General features: G+C 41.8%; 1 protein-coding gene across 1 annotated transcript in view; it reads right to left on the bottom strand.

Annotated features, from left to right (window-relative positions):
• The window catches only part of CARS2 (cysteinyl-tRNA synthetase 2, mitochondrial), a 131,146-nt gene extending 109,530 nt beyond the window's left edge, over nt 1-21,616 (bottom strand). The window contains exons 1-4 of the mRNA XM_082246278.1: nt 21,273-21,616; nt 14,532-14,582; nt 11,562-11,679; nt 1,436-1,507 (exon numbers count right to left, since the gene is read on the bottom strand). Of these exons, the coding sequence (XP_082102404.1) occupies nt 1,436-1,507; nt 11,562-11,679; nt 14,532-14,582; nt 21,273-21,481 (450 nt within the window). The 5' untranslated portion in view covers nt 21,482-21,616. The remainder of the gene's footprint in view (nt 1-1,435; nt 1,508-11,561; nt 11,680-14,531; nt 14,583-21,272) is intronic.
• Between the last annotated feature and the right edge of the window lie 1,669 nt (nt 21,617-23,285).

Raw genomic sequence — 23,285 nt, 5'->3', positions numbered from 1 at the left:
AAGTATGAGCTCTGGTTTACAAAAATATTGATAACATTATATCCAACAGCGAAGAAAAAACCATGCATAGTTACAAACGAATACTACAGCATATTGAAACCAACGCGTTTCAATCCTAAAGCAGGGGTAGTGGTCTGCTTCGGGGGGGGGTATATTTACATTAGATGTAATTCATTTTCTCTTACTCATTCTTTTTTTGCCTGTATTTTCACCTTGTGATCCTGAAAGCCCTGAAAGATCCTATTTTAGGATGACAAAGTCCACTGTGCTATATCTATGGGGAAGCAGTATTGTAACCCTAGGACAGGAAATGTTTAAAACCTAGAGAACACTTCCGCCTCTCCGAATCTCCAAAGACAGAGGACAGTGTCTGTAGTTCACAGAAAGAACTGAAAACAATGTTATCTGATAACTTCTGTAATCTCTGCTGACAGTTATCAGATCACTAGATTTCTGGCAGCATTCACATGCATTTTTTATTTTTCCTCTTAGCAAACAGATAAAAAACATACATTTTTAAAGTGTTTTGCTATAACAAACTAAAATTTATCTAATAAGACATGTTAGAGTTTGCATATATTTATATATTTTAAGGCTTGCTCTGATCACTGCTCCACCTAAAAAAACCTGAAAATTGGTCAAAATATGAGCATATTAACAAATGGGCCAACACATGATAATTTCACCATCAGGAATCTTTTTTCATTTTCGAACATGGACTATAGAAGTAGTTGGAATCTGAATGGTTGGTATAGGCAACCGGCTAGAGAGCACACACAGACAAGGAATCCACCCTGTAGAGCCTCTTGCCCTCTTCCCTCTTGTGATAATGTAGGACTGGGATGGGGGAAAAGCTGTAACTGAAACGGGGACTGTGGTTTAATGAAGGGGGTGGGGGGGGATCTGTGATTGCAATTGCTATTATGTGAGGGGGGGAGCTGTAATTTTTGTGTAAGGATGGGGGGGTTGTGATTTCAAAGGGGACTGTGATATAAGGGGGGGAGGGGTGCTTGTGATTGCAAGGGCGGCTCTCATGTGAGAAGGGGGAGCGGTGATGAGGGGGCTATGATGTGATGGAGGTTGTAATTGCAAAAAGGGGACTGTAATGCAAAAAGGGGACAGAGGACATGGATGTAAGGGGGGCTGTGATGTGAAGGATCCAAGTCATAGAACAAAAATAAGATTCAGACCTCTGCAGGAAGAACATTTTACTGACCAAACCTCCGTAAATTTTAATTTAGTACACCTGCTCTAGACTATGAACTGTATTTTGTGCTCCTGCTCCACTATGCCGTCACATTGTTCCCCTTTCAGGAGTCACTGCAGTATTTATATCTGCACTTGCAATGTGACAATAAAAATAAACTATACACCAGACACTTATTTTATGGTACATATGGGTACCTTTTCTCTTCAACATGTCAACTAAAGTTACCTTTAATGCCATCATGTCTTGTTTAAACTCCTGTTCATAAGCTCGAGCCAGAGACACTGGCGACATGTTAAGCTGTAATGAAAACAAAAGGCAAAAACAATTACAAGATGAAGAATAATTGCTCGGTTATTCATAAACCATTTTTTTTTTTACTGCAGCAATAACTACATGAATACAGACTGTTACTTTTTTCTAAGAATATACACTAGTTACATACACTGCAGATGTGTTTAATGCTGAGGCACACTTTTCCCATTTCCACTAAGGCTGGCCATACATTTTACAATTTTCTTACAATTTTCTGTACAATTTTCTTTAAATTTACCTTCAACTATGTAGTACAAAGGCCTGCCTAAATGGATACAACTGAAAGTTTTGTTTAGTTTTGACCTTATATTATATGATTTTTGGTAAATCTAACAGAAAATTGTATGAGAAAATTAAACATGTATGGCCAGCCTAACACCAATATTCCAACTACATGTTCAAGGAACAGGCACTAAAGAAAGATCAAGATTTTCTTAAAAGGCCCATATAGACAATTACACAGTACTAGTCTTTGAAAGGTGGTATCAGCCTGGGTTTGTTACCCTAAAACTTGGTAATTAAAATACTGATGATTTATTATGTGAATGTATATAATGGTGTCCTGTTACCAGCATTTGTGCTTTGGTACCGTTTTTCTTTTAACATGTAATGAAACCCTTATAAGCCTATCAACTGAAATGACAAGTATTTCCAAAGCTTAGAAGTTTTGGTTTGATCTTGGAGACTGAGCCGTTATTGCTCTGAGACAAGATTGGATGTCTCTATTCGCCTGGCTACATTTTATATGCAATAGATTTCTATAGCTGCAAGCTATGAATAAATATTCTGTGCTGTCGTCTCAACTATCCAAATGATACCTGGTATCTTCTTCAATGTTAGGGATTTAAAGCAGGCTAAAGGTGTGCCGTTCTAAACATAAGAATCTTTTAAATCTTCATATAACCAGACAGTTACAGGATTCATTCATTGAAGCAGTGGTCTAGTTGTCTTTTTTTTTTTAACCGTTGCTATAAAGAAAAAGCACTGCGGCTGGTAGAGGCTCTAGCGTTTTACAGCTAAATGACAGAGGTTGAGGTTTAACAGTGCCAGGGAGCAGTGTTTAATCTCTGCTTGCTGAGAACCCAAGACCATGTATACAGTCTGGACCTAGAATGGATTTGGAAGCAAGCAAAGTTACAGTCACCAGGGATAGTTCATGCAGTTTTGAGGACATGACAGATTAAAATTTAATGTTCTTTTTTTTTTTTTTTTTTTTTTAAAGAAAATGTAAATAACATTACAAATGAATGCAAAATAACATAGGAAGTAAATATATTTAAAGTAAAGACCACAAGTCAGACGGCATTATTTGTGTGTACAGAGTATGTAGACAAAGACATTACATAAAATTGGGGTTAGAGATAGAGAAAGAGATGCATTGACAAAGGGCCTCCTCCATACAGGACTGCTCAGTGGGAAACCTATCCTGGCAGCCTTCAGCGGAGTTCATTAAATCACAAGGGGGGGGGGGCATTTACTGGATATAATGAGACTTAAGGGAAAGTTGACTGCTGCAACAAGAAACTCCCTATTGATTTGCACATGGCAGTCAAAGTTCTGATATGGTTCAATGAACCCCATAAATGGTATAAGCCAGGTCTTGATATATCCCAGACGCAAGATTGTCATGGTGACTAGAGATTGAATCCTGGTCCCTGGCTTTTGTCAGCCCATTCACCGCTGACACCACCACGCACACTCCAGTGCCATGCTCGAGCTGTAAAGCTGCCTGGGTAGGATTGGGTGTGTCCTCCATCCAGGAGGGCAGATTGGATGTTGGGGGCGGGCAACTCCCTGTATCAGTCAGGCAGTGTGGGGTGTAACAGGCTGACAGAGCTCCACTCTGCTCTCCGGGTGATTGGTGATTGGGCGGGAGGAGCATGGAGCATGGACTGCACAGTGAGCGTCGAGGCCAAAACGGTTGTTCCACACACCCTGCGCACGCCAACCCCCCCCTCCCCCCCATGTAACCCAGGTTCCGCTTGCCCCTCTGTGGGCCTGGGACCGGCATAGCAGGTGCCACCGGGTAGAGGGGAGGGAGGAGAGCGGACAGGTGTCCACTCTCCTTCCCTTCTTGTTGCTGACCCGTCTCTTCCAGGTCCCTGTTGAGTTACCCCATTGACCAGTTACAATCAGCCAGCAAAGAATGTAATGCAGTACAACATGCACTGCATTACATACAGTGGAGCACAGGGGAGACATCCAGGGTATTTTAGGCCTTGGATGTCTCATTAAAGAGAACCTGTCACCAAAAAATCATCACATAGGGGACTTTTTTTGTCACAAAAAAAAAAAAGTACAGATATTTTTTTGGGATTGTAACAAATTAGTTACACTCAAGCATATAAAATCCCCCCCCCCCCCAAGAAAAAAATAAAAAAGTGAGGCCCCCACCCTCACATATATGCATTTACAAAATGTACACATCGGGGCACCTACGCCCGTAAACATCATTTGCGATGCAAGTTACATAACGCTGTGCACACGGAAATTAAAGCAATAATTCTAGCACCAGACCTTCTTCATAATGCTAAATAAAATGTTGTTAGTTAAGAAAACTGCCTCCTAATTTTTTTAGCTGGTTTCTAGATTCAAAGCAAATTTGTCAAGCCCTGGTATAAGCACAGGTTTCTTCAGGTACTAGAGAAAGAAATCTAGATGCTGATAGGACTGTGCTTTCTGAACATCACTGTACACAACAAATCTAACTCATTAGGACCCAGAGACTGTGATATGCCATTTTAGATGTCCTACCAGCAACAAAACACTTACTCCTCTAGCTATCCTATTTGTTTGCGATGTACCTGCATACTGCAAAGATTCCCAGGAGTCTAATATGGGATATATTGTGTCTAAAACACAAGCTGCAGCAAGGATAGAACCGAGAGTGCTTGTTGTGGAACATTTAGGTTTGGTTCACACAGATAACAAAACATGGCATTCAGCAAGCAGCTGTGAGCCCTATTAAGCACCTTCTAAACATCAGGTCTTATGAAGAGTACTAAGCCAAAACGTACAATACATATGGGGATGCTTGGATTTTGCAGTATGGCAGTCTGAACGCTGCATTTTACCCCTATGGCTGTCTACCAGGATGTGCTGCTTCCTTGTCCTCTCTACTCCTCAACCCCCATCCTAGTGGGGAGTGGTTCAATTATGCTGGAAATGCTGCCTCAAAAAACAAGGGCATTGGATGCCCTATACCCAGTGCCCAAATCTACCCAGCCTTAGAATGACACATTGTGGGACAGCACATCCTGCTTCCCCAAATCCATGTCATTCATTTACTAACCCTCCACCAGCCAAAATGTTTGCCCAGAATAGTATATAAAAAGAAACCCTGCAGTTGCCAGAAGTGTGAGACAGATAATTAGTAACAGAGAATTAGTAAACTGTAGGTGCATGGAGAGGTCGATCTGGATCTTAAGCAGCCTTTTCATTTGGATTATGGCTTACAGCTAGTGAGAACCCCAAATTCAGGATCTCAGAAAATTAGAATATTAAATAACACCAAGAAAAAAGGATTTTTAATACAGAAATGTTGGCTTACTAAAAGTATGTCCATGTAGTATGACTCGATACTTGGTCGGGGCTCCTTTTGCATGATTACTTAATCAAGTGGCGTGGCATGGGTGCATGATTCCTGCATCAAGAGGCATGGCATGGAGGCGATCAGCCTGTGGCACTGCTAAGGTGTTTTGGAAGCCACGGTTGCTTTGTTCGTGGCTTTTAGCTCATCTGTATTGTTGGGTCTAGGGTCTCATCTTCCTATTGACCATTCCCCACAGTTTCTCTATGGGGTTTAGGTCAGGCAAGTTTGCTGGCCAATCAAGCACAGTGATACCATGGTCTTTTTAACCAGGTATTGGTACTTTTGGCAGTGTGGGGAGGTGCCAAGTCCTGCTGGAAAATGAAATCAGCATGCAACTTGGATTCTGCGCCTCTCCACTCTTCCGACAGACTCTGGGACCTTGCTTTCCAAAATGAAATGCTAAATTTTCCACAGTCCGTGATGTTTTGGGGAGCCATGCACAAAAGACCCTGCTTTACCTGAAATGTCTACCTCATCATGCAGAAAATACTAAAGAAGAAAAGCAATTACAGAGTGTGAAGCAAAAAAAAAAAAGTGAAATTGTACATATGTGAACCTTTTAAATTTGGACCACTTCAGCTCAGGAAGGTTTTACCCCCTTAATGACCAGGCCATTTTTTTGCAATACGGCACTTATTGTTTTTACTAGTAATGGCGGAGATCAGTGATATTTAGCTGGACTGTGACATTGCGGCGGACAAATCTGACACTATGACACCTTTTGGGGACCAGTGACACCAATACAGTGATCAGTGCTAAAAACAAAATGCACTGTTACTGTATAAATGACACTGGCAGGGAAGGGGTTAACACAAAGGGTGATCAAGGGGTTAAGTGTGCTTCTAGGGAATGCTTTCTAACTGTGTGGGGGATAGATGTGCTAGAGGAAAAGAGATGTGTTTCAGCTTAGCTGGAACACAAGATCTCACTCTTCCTGTGACAGAACAGCCGTCTTCCATGTTTACATAGGCAGATGGCCGTTCTACCATTATCCTGCACGATCGCATGTCGCCGGCGGCCATCGCTGCTGCCGGACCAGCTGTGTCTAATCACAGTGGGAGCGGAGCCCCCGAGAACCCCTGCACAAAATCACGTACCTATATGGGATTTTGCGCAGCCGGGCTGCCCTGCCGCAGTATATATGTGGTTGGTTGCCCGGAAGTGCGCCGCCATTATCTACTGCTACCCAGATACCCAGGGAGTTTGCCTACAGGGACCCCCGTTACTCTCTCAATACCTATATGGAACGTACCCCCATTGGGAATCCACACGTAGATTCATATAAGACTACGTCCTCCGTTTTGCTGACTGATCTTTTGGGATCCTTGAGGGAGCCTTGTGGACAGGTGCGGCCACCTTTGCTGTCACTACTACTCTCACCCTACCTCTCCAATTATTGTCAATTTTTGCCTCAAATTGGCCCCTTAATCTGCTATGGCACAATAGTATATAAATATATGATCTGGGGAGTAGGAACGCAGCAGCCTCCTGGAAATACAGATCTTCATCTGTTTGCCTTTTAATAATTCCCGTGGCCTCCCCTTCTTCGTCGTCTCATCTAGGATGTTTCTATGTGTCTGAGATATGTTTCCGTTGGACCACTGAGAAAGGCGACTGACCGAAATGCGTCTGGTCCCCCCTCGGACATCTCAGTCACCCCTAGCTTCTGAGACGTAACCCTTCAGGCCACTTACTTGTTTTTTAAGTGTTTTGTGCAATTTAATTTTCTCTTTTTTTTTTTTTTTTGTGATACATTTTGCATTATGTGTATAATAAATATTTTTGGATAAAAACGTATTACTCAAGTCCTGGTCATTGCCAATTAAAGTCCCACCTCCTAGGGGAATTGTTCTTTGTTCTGGGCGGCCCGGAAGTGGTTAACAATCAAGAGAATAAAAAATAAGGTTTAAAAAAATATATATTTAAAGTAGAGATTCCGAAAATAGAAACAATAAGATACAAAGTCCCCTTCTCATACATTTGATTAATGCATTCTGTAAGAAGGCTTGTATCCCATAAAGTGGAGGTCTCCATCGCCTCCATCATTGGGTACAGTATGTGGATGTCCAAGGTCCAGGAAATCAAGAATGTGCTTCTTCTACTTAATGTTCCACAGTGGTCCGGTCCTGGTCCCCTTTTCTTTTTAGTCTACCTGTCTTTCCAGTCTACTTTTTATTTCCTGTCCTTTATAAAACCAATTCTCTTTTCCCACTTCTGTGTCCCTACATTAGTTACAGCCATCCAATCCCTACCATGTTATCCCAGCATCCTATGTTTATCTCCTCTTTTCACATTCTGCTGTCGAACCCATTTAATTATGGAGAACCATGCCCTGTTCTTCTTCTAACCGATACACAAAGAACAGGGCATGGTTATGTATGATGAAGAGATACCGTACATGGTTCTGCACAATTAGGTTTGTTTGCAAGCCCAAGGTGACCCATTTCATATTTTGATTCAATATACATTAATTATTGACAGATCATATATCTTTGTGTATCACTGGGTATGTCGATATGACCAAAAGAACTGCATGTTAGGGTTAGTGTTCCTGTGTTTCCATCCAAAAATATTGGTCAGTAAGATATTAAAGTAAATACATGCTCAGAATTAGTAGCTTTGTATTTGGTTCAGACTGTATGTTTAATAGCAGAAGCAACCAGCGAATTACAATAGACTACTTGAAAATTTGTTTAACCGCCTTAGCGGTATCCCCGAGCGTGACTCGGGGTAGGAATTTTCTGCTATTAGCGGTATCCCCGAGTCACGCTCGGGGTCAATGGGCAGAGCGTGCAGACAGCGCAGCGGAGCTTCTCTTACCTTATCCTGGCGATCCAGCGATGAGCTCTCATTGCTGTGACCGCCAGTGAGATCTCCGCCGTTCGTCTGTCGGTAGGAGGACTTCCTAGTTCCGTTCCCTGCAGCAGCAATGCTGCATGGGAGCGGAACTAGGGAGGGAAAGTCAAAAAAAAAAAAAAAAACGTTGCACAAAACACATAACACATTTTATATTATATATATGCATATATATATATATATATATATATATATATATATATATATATATATATATATATATATATATACCTATATACACACACACACACACATATATATATATATATATATATATAAAATTATATTATTGATTCGATTATAATTCATGCGTTATATATTATATATATATGTGTATATATATATATATATATATATATATATATATATATATATATGTGTGTGTGTGTATATATAATATATAACGCATGAATTATAATCTAATCAATAATATAATTTTATTATATATATTATATATTAAATAATAAAATAATATTATTGATTCGATTATAATTCACTTGTTTGTGTTTCAAATTTATCACATCTGGGATGTCTACTAGAGACTTGTTTTGGTCAGGTTTAAGTCAGTAATTACTAAGAATTGTAGGCCTATAATACATAACGCCAAATTTCCATGAAAAGAATTGTACCGCTTTTGGAACAGAATTCCTGACAGAATCATACCGCCAGGGAGGTTAAAGAGGTTTTTTTTTTTATTTCCAAAGAGAAGCAAATCTTGAGTCACCTATGAAGTTCACATATTGAATAAGGTGCATTGCATAGATTAAACTTTTAAAAGTACTTTTCAGTATGAGGGCCACATCATATATTTTGCAATAGTTTGCAGACTGAAAAATGAGCGGTTTTATAAATGAATTAATATGTTTTACTTGGGAGTTTTTTTTGTAATCTGTATGATCTGATTTGGAAAAAACAGACAAGAAGTTTCAGAAAAACAAAGCAAATAATTCCAAATAAATGTAAGCCCATCAGTGTTCCACTTACATCAAGGTCTCTATTAAAGTCCCCATCAGAGCCGCTCTTTAATTTAGGGTCCCCATCAGAGTTCCCCCTTACAGCATGGCTGAGAGCCTGGCTGTAGCAGCAGGTGGAACAGATCATGATGGAGGAAGTGCTATCCTATTAATCCTGGGTCAAGCACATGATTAGTTGTTTGGATGCCAGCAACCAACAATTCAATAACAGCACAGCTGGGGGTACCTGAGCTAAAGACCACAAGTGGAGGGGGGGGGGGGGGGCGTCAGGATTCTGGATGATAGGGAGAAATTAAGACTATAGGTTGACCTGAAGGCCTGATGAAATCTTGCAATACGCTGGATCTGGCCTGCACGGTGTGTTGTGTGTGGTAAATAGGAGTTCTGTTATTTGCATTGGCCACAAGTACCACCTGCAGCCACAAAACACCAGTATGACACGTCAAAAGATATACCTTTTTTATTGCACCTAATTGGCATTGGTGAATTCTTACATAAATGATTATTAATTTTCTCAGTTACAAAATCTGCCAGTCGTCACAAATACTACTCCACAGTCCCAAAAGTTATAGCTGTTTAACATTTACGCAGACTCAGCAACAGTGCCAGTGGGGTAAGGCAGCAATTAATCACAGGGAAGTAAAATAAGTATTTAAAAGGTAAAAATTGACTTTATTTTTATTTATTTCTTTTTAGATTCATACTTACCTAGGTGGATGCAGCATCAGTCCGATGTTGCATCTGTCCCCCGTCGGCTTGAACACTGAGAACCGAGCGATCAAATACTGCAGATCGCTTGGTTCTCACAGCTCTCTGCTCTGCCTAAACTCACTGGAGTGCTGGACTGAGGAGGGGGGTGGAAGTGGCTGGCTCAGGCTCTCAGCGACTCAAGAGGCTTAGCCGGGTGCTGATCTAGGCATGTGGGCAGATCCGGACTTCATGGTCGCAATCTTGCCTTAGCTTGGACCGGCTCTGTGACATCAGCAGAGAACGGACTTCAGCTCGCTGGGCGTTAAAAATGGGTCACAGGACTGCAAAACGAACTGTACTCCTGTGATCCACAGAAGAAACCCAGCCAAAATGAGCTTTGGCTGTACTTCTCCTTTAATTCAGCAATGGACGTTCTGCAAAAATATTCCCCAGAACAGTGGTTATCTAAAATGCTGGTTGTACTTTGAGATGACAATAATATCATTATTCTGTGCAAATGATCTGTACACATCAACTACTTAATAGCCCTGTCATCTATTTGTCATGAAACGGTTCTTATGGTGTTTTAATTTCTCCTTGTAACATCCTCTGTGAGCTCCCAAATCTCTCCTTTTTACCCCTACATTCGTTTGGAACGAGCAGTGAGTGTTAGTTGCAGTCATGTACACTGCTCTATGCATACTACAAATCCCATAGTGCCCAGTCCATCTTGTCAGTGTGAAAGAGGTTGGCTACAGCTACATTCAGTGGGCCAATGGAGAAGAAACGTCTCTACATAACAGGAAGTCTATTCACAGAACAACATAAATAAATAAAGGAATTTAAAGCGGAGTTCCGGCCTTAAAAGCGAAAAAAAAAAAAAAAAACATTTTGGGCCATCTGCTTGCTAAGGGCCACCTGAAAAAGAAATGGATGCTCCCAATTTTTTTTTTTTGGTCACTTACCTTGATATTGAAGAAAATATACTCACCTTCCTTCCACTTCCTCCCTCGGCGGCCGTCACTTCCGGCTTGCGATGACTCCTGGGAGCTGAACGTCATCGCTCCCAGGAATCAATGTGCCTGCACCGGCCCCGCTCGTCACTTCCGTGACTGCACCTGGACCGGCCCCACTCGTCACATTCCCTGCTAAACAGCTTCTGGGCATGCCCAAAAGCTGTTTAGCAGGGATGTCAAGCTTGCACGGAAGTGACGAGCGGGGCCGGTGCAGGGCATTCTGGGACGAAGAGTACACAGAAGAGGACGCAGAAGAGGACGCAGAAGAGGACGCAGAAGAGGACGCACAAGAGGACGCACAAGAGGACGCACAAGAGGACGCACAAGAGGACGCACAAGAGGACGCACAAGAGGACGCACAAGAGGACGCACAAGAGGACGCACAAGAGGACGCACAAGAGGACGCACAAGAGGACGCAGAAGAGGACGCAGAAGAGGACGCAGAAGAGGACGCAGAAGAGGACGCAGAAGAGGACGCAGAAGAGGACGCAGAAGAGGACGCAGAAGAGGACGCGCTGGCTTCAGCTGCCCACACCTGAGATTGCAGCGCTGGAGAAGAACTTTTCAAGGTAAGTATTTCTTCTTACATGTAAGCGCGACCCGGGACAGTTCAGAGGCTATCCATTGTGGAATGTACTAGCCCTGACTGTCCCGGGGGTATTTTTTATCTAAATTTGACCCCCGAGGCCGGAACTCCGCTTTAAAGATTTGGAGGAGGCTGACAGCAATAGAAGCTACTTTTCTGACTTAAAAACACATACTTGAATACAATGTTCTTTTTTAAACCAGGTTTTAGTGTCACTTTAATGATATTTCAAACAAAATGATCTACAGTACATGCTGGAGGAATGAGGATTACTATAAAAAAGAACAGTATAAACAAAACTCAAATAAAACCATGCATTATTTACCTCTTTAGACCTATTGATTATCTTGTCATCAACATCTGTTATTACCATCACCATAACAACATTGATGCCAAAGAATTGGGCCATAATCCTCCGAATTATGTCAAATCGAACATAGGAGCTAAAAGGAAAATACAAAGGGGGTGGAAATTAAATGACCACAGCTAGATTTAATTTGAAAAGATCAGGGTTATCAACCTCAACCAGTTTTCTCAATTATATCAATCAAAGTAGATATTTAAAGGGTTTCTGAAATAAAATATTGAGCACAATAGAATATGAAATTCTATATTTAGGTATCCCAGTTACATTTGACAATTTAAACCCTTTCTTGGTAATCTAACATCTTCAGCCTCTAATGATTACCAACAGAGGTTTCCTAAAAAGATCCTAAAGTACTGTAGATCTAAAGGCAAAACTTTGTAAGGGAGGGTTATTACTCCTGTAAGATTTACTTCTGCCACCTGTGTCCCATTGCAGAAATTTCCCCTCACTTCCTGATCCATAGCCAAAACAGGAAGTGAGAGAAAGGGGAATCCATAGTTGACACCAGGGTTACCAGAACTAGTGTCCCCATTGAAAGATTTCCCCTATATTACAGTTCTGGGGACAATTGGTATTTTCTTTTACTTTTGTTGATGATGGTAAATAGGACTATTAGAGAGGCTGACCCGCCGTAACGCGGTCCCAGACACCAATAAAAGCCTGACAGGGGTTCTAATCCCACCTCCAAAAAGTTTTGCTTTAGTAGTTTAAAGTCAGTGCTAAAGGCAGTAGTGTGCCATGGAGCCAAAGGCCCCACATACGAAGATGATGTTGCCATGGGCCAGCACATATTGAACTGCCAGTGAGGATGCCATTGTGCATGAACATCAGGAGCTTAGAGTCACTGCTCTAGGCCAGGGGTGTCAAACTCAATTTCATCATGGGCTGCATCAGCATTATGGTTGCCCTCAAGGGGCCGGTTGTATCTGTAGGACTCTTTACAAAAAGTGCAGCGCTAAAGTAATTTGAATAATAATGTGGCAAGTGGAAAACCACAAAAAAAACATATACAATATAAGCAAAATAGTGTCCAAAATACTGAATAAAGTCCCAAAACAGAAATGCAAATGAAAATGAATCCGCATGCAAGGTGTTGAGGAGAACAATCCTTTTCAGTGACACCCAGGGAAAAGTGAAGGATGGGGACACCTCTGTGCACAAGTATCACAAGCAGCTTACCAGAACTCCTTGGCTACTCAATTTAATGAGACAGCCTCTCCCAGCAAGATGTTATACCAATGTCACCAGCGGTTGTCAAGCTCCAATGCTTCATAATCACTCCATCATATAAGCATGAGTATATAAAAAGAATAAAAGCCCATAGCGTAATTCCGTAACATATAAAATCCAATTTATTAAAAGAATACTACTCACAGTGAGAAGGTAAAAAACAGGTACATAGAACAGTGCGGCGTCCCGCAATTGTCCAAAACAGCATCAAGCAATGTAAAGCAGCCGGCTCCGTAAGGGGGCGTGTGGACTTTGCATCTGGAGTCGCCAACGTTTCGTCATCAAAAGACTTCGTCTGGGCGTCACGCCCAGACGAAGTCTTTTGATGACGAAACGTTGGCGACTCCAGATGCAAAGTCCACACGCCCCCTTACGGAGACGGCTGCTTTACATTGCTTGATGCTGTTTTGGACAATTGCGGGACGCCGCACTGTTCTATGTACCTGTTTTTTACCTTCTCACTGTGAGTAGTATTCTTTTAATAAATTGGATTTTATATGTTACGGAATTACGCTATGGGCTTTTATTCTTTTTATATACTCATGCTTATATGATGGAGTGATTATGAAGCATTGGAGCTTGACAACCGCTGGTGACATTGGTATAACATCTTGCTGGGAGAGGCTGTCTCATTAAATTGAGTAGCCAAGGAGTTCTGGTAAGCTGCTTGTGATACTTGTGCACAGAGGTGTCCCCATCCTTCACTTTTCCCTGGGTGTCACTGAAAAGGATTGTTCTCCTCAACACCTTGCATGCGGATTCATTTTCATTTGCATTTCTGTTTTGGGACTTTATTCAGTATTTTGGACACTATTTTGCTTATATTGTATATGTTTTTTTTGTGGTTCTCCACTTGCCACATTATTATTCAAATTACTTTAGCGCTGCACTTTTTGTAAAGATTTTGGTTATTGATCACTGTTAGTTGATTTTGGTGCTAGCTGCTCACATAATTCATATCGAATACACTGCCATTTATTTAACTTAGCGCAGGAATTTTTTTCTCTCCCTTTATATTGTATCTGTAGGACTAGATGTCAAGAGCCCCCACCCCCCACTATCAGGAGTTGTCCTCCATTACATCTTAGTGCACCCTCTTTACCTTGTGCTGCTGCCTGGAAGAAGCTGGGGAAGGAGCTGGGAAGCAGAAAGTGCATAGACTGGAGGAGGACCGGAGGAGGGCTGGAGTTTTCTGACTGCTGAGACCAGGGGAGGCAGAGACAGGGTGGTGCTGCAGCTGCACAGAATCTGTATGAGGAGTTCTGTCCTCCTCTCTGCTGCCAACTGCTGAAACAAGGTGGGGACAGAGATGAGGGGATAGCTGCAGGAGAGGTGCGAGGGCCACATAAACTGGCCTGGAGGGCCGCATTTGGCCCACGGGCCTTGTGTTTGACACATTTGCTCTAGGGCAAGGGAGGCTAGTGATCTGTCTTGTCACTGTTACTGCATTTTATTATAACAGCAGCACAAAGCAGTAAATTCCATGCATCCATATTCTCACAATACAAAAGACTTCAATGTGAATTCTAGACGCTATGAAGGGTCCATATCATATATACATGTATACCAACCTAATAATCATTTAATGTATTTAAAATCCTGCTGACAGTTTAACATGGATGTTTCTATTATAAAATTTCCTTGTCTGATACAAATGTTCCTTGTATTTGATGGCAAGAAAGGAAAGCAATATCTCACCATGCATGCCCGAGATGTGCGTGATCATAAACTGTAGGCCCACAGCTATACCTGGAAGAAAGAATATACCATTAAATCCTGGGATTTTATGTATTTTATATAAAAAAAAATCAACATGAAAAGAAAGCGCAGAAGGTAAAAAAGGTAGAACGGTCACTGGAAATAGAAGGGAGCATGAGAGGAAATCATAAATCCTATTGCCTTGAGCTCAGCTTTGACTTCAAGCACAAATGTACACTGACAGTCACATTAGCCGTAGGATTTAATATATCAGGATCATATGAATGTGCCAGATCAAAGTCTAAATCTAAACGCTTTCTGTGAAGCCATACAGGCAGTTCTTATTAGAGACACTGCAATAGAAGGCTTGTTAAAGCGGACCTGTTAGTTCATATAGAAGTCAGCATAGATAAATTGCTGACATGTCACAAAATACAGTAACTAACATTTTTAAAAATTTACTTTGTTATTGAAAACTATGGTTGCCTCTCAATCGGCAGCATTGTATTTTTCTGTAAAATTCAATACAATAAAGCAACCTGTACGCTTTCTGTACACTGTTTTTTTCACACTATTTTCTTTCTTCTTTACAGAATTCTCCTCTAGTGGGGAGAAAAGGATACAATGGGGAGGATTTGTGTTAATACAAATCAGTGTGGTGCATTTTCCATAAAATATTAAATAAAAAACAATATTAGAAATTAATTTTTGTGTATATTTTTACTACCTAAAATGTTGTTCCTTTATATTGAATACTATGTGAATCTCAATATATATATATATATATATATATATATATATATATAGTGCAATATATTTATTTTAATAAATCTGAAAACCCTACTGGGTGTTTTAACCAGCAAAATATTTATATTCAGTGTTCTACCCTAGCGGGTATTGGCTCCAAGCCTCAGTGCTACAACACCAAAATTAAATTATGACATAAAACTACAATCCAATAGTGTTTACTCTAAAAAACAAAGGTTTTCAATTCCAGATCTCAGTGCTACAAAACCATACATAAAATTATAAAAAAACAAATATACAATAGTGTCCACTTAAAATCTTTTTTTTTTTTATTATTTATTATTTTTTTTTTTGTACACAGAGTTCTCCTCTTTAGGGCTCTTTCACACACTGAGTCAGTTGGACGGACTCTGTTTTTAAATATAAAAATAGGGTTTCCATCCGTCCAGATTTGACGGATTGGATGTCAGCGGACATGTCTACGCTAACATCCGATGCCCCCATAGGGATGCATGGGGGGACCGTTCAGATCCACCCAAAAAAAAAAAAACCCGTGAAAGGGGCCTTATAGAGAAAAAGATAAAATGCGGAGGGTTTACTAAGACTACAGAAGCCAGAATCTGGAGCTGCTGTGCACAGCAACCGATCAGCTTTTACCTTTCATTTTCAAAGCTATTTGGATGCCATGTACAGATGCTCCAGAGTTTTTTTTTTTTACTCCAGTTTTAGAAAATTCCCCCAGTGTCTCTTTTTCTCCTTAAAGAAGAAACAATACAGGGGTCGGTTCCAAAACTAAAAAGAGTACTGTGATTGGCTATCACAGTGATTACCTGATTGGTCCTTTCGGCTCCCAATCATTTGGGGGGGGGGGACAATAACAATTTTTTCCTAGACAGATTTAAAATAAATTAATTTCAACATTGGATAAATCAGTAATTTATTTTATCTTCCATTGAGGGACACAAGAGTTCTTAGGTCTCATTCACACAGCCGTAAAAAAAATAAAAAAATGCATTTACCACTGTTTTTTTATTTGTGGATCTAAACTGAAACATTCACACATGTCAATAAAAATGCAGTGCATTCAGATCTATAACAAAAAAATCTAAACATCTGAGGGCAAAATGTATACGTGCATCCGGAAAGTATTTACAGCACTTAAATTTATCCGCATTTTGTTATGTCACAGCCTTATTCCCAGACTTGAACTTGACTAAACATCTCTGGAAAGATCTGAAAATGGCTGCGCAGCAACGCTCCCCATCCAACCTGATGGAGCTTGAGAGGTCCTGCAAAAAAGAATGGAAGAAACTGCCCAAAAATAGGTGTGCCAAGCTTGTAGCATTATACTCTAAAAATACTTGAGGCTGTAATTGGTGCCAAAAGTGCTCCAACAAAGTATTGAGCAAAGGCTGTGAATACCTATGTACGTGATTTTTGTTTTATTCTTTTTAATAAATTTGCAAAGATTTCAAACAAACTTTTTTCACGTTGTCATCATGGGGTATTGTTTGTAAATTTTTGAGGAAAAAAATGAAATTTAATCCATTTTGGAATAAGGCTGTAACATAACAATTTTGTAAATAAGTCATTTATCTTGCTCCAATGTCTTGTGAAATGCTATGATGAATTTGATACTGTTTTATATGCTTACGTTATTTTAATGTATTGTTATAGAAAACAAAACCATCTTGTTTCTTTTTTTAACTATATGTTTTTGTTATAGCATAATTGCATTGTTGAAAACAAAAAACTGTTAAAAAAAAAAGTAATTTTTCTCCTGCACTGATGCGGCTGCACCGAAGGAGTGGCACTAATATACAGCACTGATGGGCACTGATGAGGAGGCACTAATATGCAGCACTGATGGGTAGGCACTGAATGGCAGCACTGATTTGGCTCTGTGTAACAACTAACAAGCCTTACTGCGGCGACTTCTGGGTGTACGGGGTGTACCAAGATGGCCATCACTGTGTTTTTCCGACACCTCCAACACGCTGCTGACTTCCTCTGTCTTCTCCTCCCACTGATTTCCATGAATGAGTGATGCCTCCAACTCCCTCGCACAACGTCTCTCTGTGCAGCACTGCTGGAGCCTGATGGTATCAGGTTAATGCCTATCTCTCAAGTAAGGAATGCTTGGAGACTAAATGGAATAACCTTTTTATATTAGATATTCTGTGTATAATGATACATGTCCCCTTTAAGCATATGGATAAGCTGGGTCTGACGGTGTATTTAAGCACGTCTCAGCTATGGGGCGCTACGTCCTGAAGAAACGCGTTGATGTCATGTAGGTGTGCGCCGGCTGCCACCAGTCACACCCTGCATTACCTTCAACACAATAAGTTGCTATGGGATCCTGAGGCAAGGTGGCGGGTGCCTATACTGGCGGAGCACAGTCATCTTCTGTTACGGCACATAATGGAGCTTTACCCACATCTGTTGGAGCGGCATACCTGGATGGGGTGAAGAGCACTCGGTTACCAGGTTTGGCCCATACACGCCACACACAGCATTTACTTGGCCATGTATTGTGACTGAACAATTTGCCATCTGGAGCGTAGAGGCGGTAATTGATATGGACTGAGTTAATACTACCTGCTTCCCATGGCATTTGCCTTCTGCTTATCTCCTCCGCACCTTATCCACATATGCTGCAATTGCCGCTCTGTATCTGCACCACACTTATTGCCTGTTTTTTCCTGATGCTGCTAAATACCCACTGCTTAGTATCTCCTGCTGACCTGTTTGATTTATTTTTGTCTGATGAGACGGCGATAATGATATATTCCCTTCATGGGCATACTATGGCCAGCCGCATATGGATCCCAGTCTAGTACAACTGCTTGCAGATCACTGCTGATTATTTAAGTGGATATTATCCTATTACTTGATACAGTTAGTAGTTTCCTGCTATATTTGCACATGGACAGTCCTAACAGCAAACCCACGCTAGCCCCAATGGTATCGGTATCTGTGACCTTTATAGATTTGGGGACTCTGATACTGCAGCAGTGATGGACTGCGAGTAGACCCCTGATTTAATTCGATCAGGTGTCAAGTTTGGCTCATATCTTGTCCTGCACTTGATGCACTTTTGGAGAAGATACCACAGTAGCTCTTTCTTGATACTGTTTAATCTGCTCGATCAGTTTACTGGGATGAATGTGTAGGATGTATGCGAGTGTGGCATCCGGCACACCTAGTTTGCACAGTAGAGACAATGTTGTCATTATTTCGATTTTTTTGTATTCAATAGGTTTGAGACGAGTTACTTGGTTTCATTTGTTTATTTTTTTATCTTTGTTATGTAACCAATCCCCGGTGGCTCATATATATGGTCCTTAGGGCAGCCTCTCTGTCTGCCTATTCTTTGTATATGTTTGTGGCTTGGCTATATAGCCCCACTTTACTTTTAAGTGAGTGGGAGGGTTATCAGAGGTCCCTTTGGTTACCTCAATATTTATTAATTCCCTTGTATTGGTTTTCTATAGGTATCAGATTAAGCATCGGAGCATTTGCAGGAGTACAAGTACTCCTGCAAATGCTCGGTATCAATGCAACCCTAATTGACAGGTATCTATTTAATCAGCATAACATCAAATTTTACATCTTACCAAAAATGGGGGTATATATTGTTATTTTGCATTAGATGAATACAAATTAAAGTGCATTTAAAAAAAATAAATTGCATTTAAAAACGCTGTGCAAATAGGGTGACATAAAAAAATTGCAACGACCACCATTTTATTCTGTAGGGCAGTGGTCCTCAACTCCGGTCCTCAGGGCCCACTAACAGGCCAGATTTTAAGCATTACCTTGGGGAGATGCAGACTAGAGTACTGCAATTACTGAGCAGCAAATTATATCACCTGGGATGTATTTCAGTTATCTTGCAAACCTGGCCTGTTAGTGGGCCCTGAGGACCAGGGTTGAGGACCACTGCTCTAGGGTCTCTGCTAAAAAAATTATATATATATATATATATATACGTATATATCTTTATTATGTTTAGGGGTTCCAAGTAATTTTCTAGCAAAGAATACAGAATTTTACTGTCAGAAAGGTCTGGCCTTTAGACCAGAGGTGTCAAACTTAATTTCATTGCTGGCCACATGCATTATGGTTGCCCTCAAGGGACCAGTTGTCAGACTATATAAATGTATCTACTTTTTATATTAAATAATTGCCTCTACATTCAAATTTTACAGGTTTTAATAATACCTTAAGAATTAAGCTGTAAAGGGCAGGGGCAGACCGCCACTGAGCCCACTCACACTCCTGTAGCAGGTGATTTTTTTTTCTGAAAAGGAGGGATGCACACAGTCAAGAGTCCTCCACCCTCCCTTACATCACAGTGCACCCACCTTGTGCTGTTGCTGGGAAGAAACTGGGGGACAGAGCTGGGAAGCAGAAAGTGCAGGGTCTGGAGGAGGACAAGAAGAGGGCTGGAGTCAGCTGAATGCTGATACCAGGGGAGGGAGAGATGGGTGGGTGTTGTGGCTGCACAGAGAGGTGCAGGATCTGTAGGAGTTCTGTCCTTCTCTCCACTGTCGACCATTTAAACAGGGGGGGGGGGGGGGGTGCTGCAGCTGCAGGAGAGGTACGAGGGCCACATGAAATGGGCTAGATTTGGAACGTGTCTTAGACTATCCGATTATACTGCAAGATACAGGAGAAATTTTCCTGTAGGGGGGGCAGTATAACCCAACAATCTAAAAACTCCTGTGTCCCTCATTGAACTCCTAGAAAAAAAACATTTCCGGTGTCCTGACAAAAACTCCAACTTGCCGAATTCGCCAATGACGTTACTTCTGGTGAGTGTACGCCAGGAATAATTGGAGATTTCGACCACTTGGTATTTTCACACAACACCAGCAGCCTATACATTCTGGTAGATGCTAGAATTAGAGGAGATTGTTAGTCCGCCTTGGAGGCGGCCATGTTTTTGGTTGCTAGCGGGCGGACTAACAATCTGCACTAATTCTAGCATCTATCGGAGTGTAAAGGCTGCCGGCGTTGTGTGAAAACACCAAGTGGTCTAAATCTCTAATTATTCCTGGAGTACACTCACCGGAAGTAACGTCGTTGGAGAATTCGGCAAGTTGGAGTTTTCGGCAGACCACCGGCGAGTACCAAAGTCCTATTTTCTTGTCAATCACTCCCTTCCTCTCTATTAGGACCATGTGCCGTGTGAGGAATGAATTATTTACAGTAGGGATGAATGAGGTATTTAAACTAGTGATCGACCGATATCATTTTTTCGTTGCCGATACCGATATTTTGGCCAATGCATATTGGCTGATATTTTTGTACATTTAAAACATTTTTTTCTGTTGACAGTTACTTTTGTGGAGGGATCTGAGGGTCTAAGAGACCCTAAACCCCTCCTCTGCACTTAAAAGCATTCAAAACGCCAAACTTGGCGTTTTGAATGCTGTCATTTTTCTGGATTTTTGCATGGAGACCCGATCAGAGCCGAATGCGGCTTTGATTGGGTCTTCGGCGGCTGTGCAGGCTGTTTGCCCGGATCTCCTGGTGGGACGGGAGATCCGGGCGAGCCGCAGAAGGCGGGAGGTGGGAAGGACGTCCCCTCCCGCTCCTTGTAATGACAGCCGAGCGGATTCTCAGCCGCATCGGTTGTCATTACAAGACAGCCGACTGTCGGCTATGGATGCCGGTACCGGGGTGATGCCTCTAGCTGCAGGCATTACTCCGGTACAAGCACTTTCCCTGAAATATCAGTAACCTCCGGGGCTGATTCCGATATGTCAGGAAAAGTGCATATCTGCCCTCGGTATATCGGCTTTGCCGATAATTGGTCAATCCCTAATTTAAACCACAGGTATACACTGATAAATACATGGCATACCAGGCTGTACAATATCCAAGGGGTTCCAATGATTGTGTTCATGTTCCAGAACTATGAGCACCTCCCTTCCCCCATACAACAGACAGCAGCGAAAGGTACATGACAAGTAGACATCTAACCATGTGGCTGCAGCATCTGAGTGCAGTATGAGCGCTTCCTTCTTCCTGCTCAGGCTGTTGTACACCTGTATTCCCGTGTCATGTCCACTAGGGGTCGCCCCACGTCCAGCGGCGGCAGATGTACAGAAGCTCCCGGGGCGGATGTGTCCGGCTCTTCCGTATAACAGAGCGGAGTGCAGCCTCCAGCCAGCCCGGGCCAGGCACTGCATTCTCCTGCAGAGCCCAGGCGGGGCGCTCGGACTGTAGTATGACTAGACGTAGAGCTGTAGTAAGGGAAGACTGGAAGTGTTGTCACACTATAGTGTCTTCGTTTGCAGTGTCAGTGTAGAAGACAACTCCTCCCCTTCCTCTGCTTCGCCCCACCCATCTATGTGTGTGTAATACACTGTGACAGCACTACCGTACGGTACCTTCGTGTGACACACGGCTTGTTATCTCCCATACTAAATACTCAGTAGACAGAGGAGCTCCTCCTGCCTCCCCTCACAGACAGCAATGGAGGGAGGACATACAGCGAGCAGGCTGACACTCAAACCACAGCTTCATATACACTGACACACAATGGAAGCAGTGCTACGGAAAATTCCACAAGCCTGGAGCTTCCTACACCTCGTGTGTGTTTTTGTGTTTTTATACAGCGTTTTTTCAGCTTTGGTGTTTTTTTATTAGCCAATAAACAAACCTATCATCTGTTGCATCATCCGTTGCTAGGTTTTTTTTTTAGCTTTTTCGTCAGCTTTTAACCACTTAAGCCCCGGAAGATTTTACCCCCTTCCTGACCAGGGTTTTTTTTGCGATGTTTTACTGCGTGACTTTAATGGACAATTGCGCGGTCGTGCGACGCTGTACCTAAACAAATTTCACGTCCTTTTTTTTTCACAAACAGAGCTTTCTTTTGGTGGTATTTGAACACCTTTGCGATTTTTTGATCATGCGCTATAAACAAAAAAAGAGCGTAAGTTTTGCAAAAAATAACAATATTTTTCACATTTTTTTATATGAAATTCCCCCAAAAAAATGTAAAAATCTAAATTTTTTAACATTTTCGGCCAATTTGTTTTATGCTACATATGTTTGGTAAAAAAAATCGCAAAAAGCGTATTTTGATTTGTTTGCGCAAAAGTTATCGTGTTTACTAACTAAGGGAAAGATTTTTGTCATTTTTGGTGTTTTTTTTTAACGAGTAATGGCGGCGATCTGCGATTTTTTTTTGCTGGACTGCGACATTGCGGCGGACAAATCGGACCCTTGACTGACATTTTTGACACTTTGGGGTTACCAGTGACATTACTGCAGTAATCAGTGCTATACATATGCACTGTTACTGTAAAAATGACACTGGCAGGGAAGGGGTTAACTGTATTGGAGAGGGAGGGGTTAAGCGTGTCCTAGGGGCGTGCTTCTAACTGTGATTGGACATGGCTACTATTGTAAAAACAGGGATCAACGGTTCTACATAGTAGAACCGTCTGATCTCCATTTTTACACAGGGGAAAATGACAGGCGGCTTGTTTACATTAGCCGCCCACCTTTCTCCCTCTCTACCGACAATCGTAGTGTGACCGGCGGACATCGGGTCCGCCGGTCACACGCGCGGACTCCTCAGTGAACGCGCCTCAGCGGGCGCACGCTCGCCCGCTATTGGCTCACAAGCCGGTCACAGGCTAGTGACGTATATATACGTCACTCTGCCTGGCCGGCAAGCGGTTAACTCTTTTTTTTTTTCTTTTTTTTTTTTTTATTAATTTCTTTTTTTGTTAGCATAAGCCTATAGAGTTAGGGCTCATGTACACTGCAACTTGTAAACGGCTGTTTAGGAGCAGTTGTGCGTTTTTTTCAGAAGCCCCTGAACCCACCTACATGTTATCTTATCTGTCCATGTACACAGGGTCGTTTACAGTCATTTACAGGCAGTTGAGTTCAGTGTCGTTTTTTGGAAAGCAATTATTTGTGTTCAAACGCAAATGCGACCGAACGCGTTCACCCGCGTTAAGCGTTTGTGTTTTCAGGAGG

This window comes from Pelophylax lessonae, assembly GCF_965119305.1.
Source record: "Pelophylax lessonae genome assembly, chromosome: 2".
Taxonomy (NCBI): domain Eukaryota; kingdom Metazoa; phylum Chordata; class Amphibia; order Anura; family Ranidae; genus Pelophylax; species Pelophylax lessonae.
This window is presented reverse-complemented; position numbering and strand designations above follow the sequence as displayed.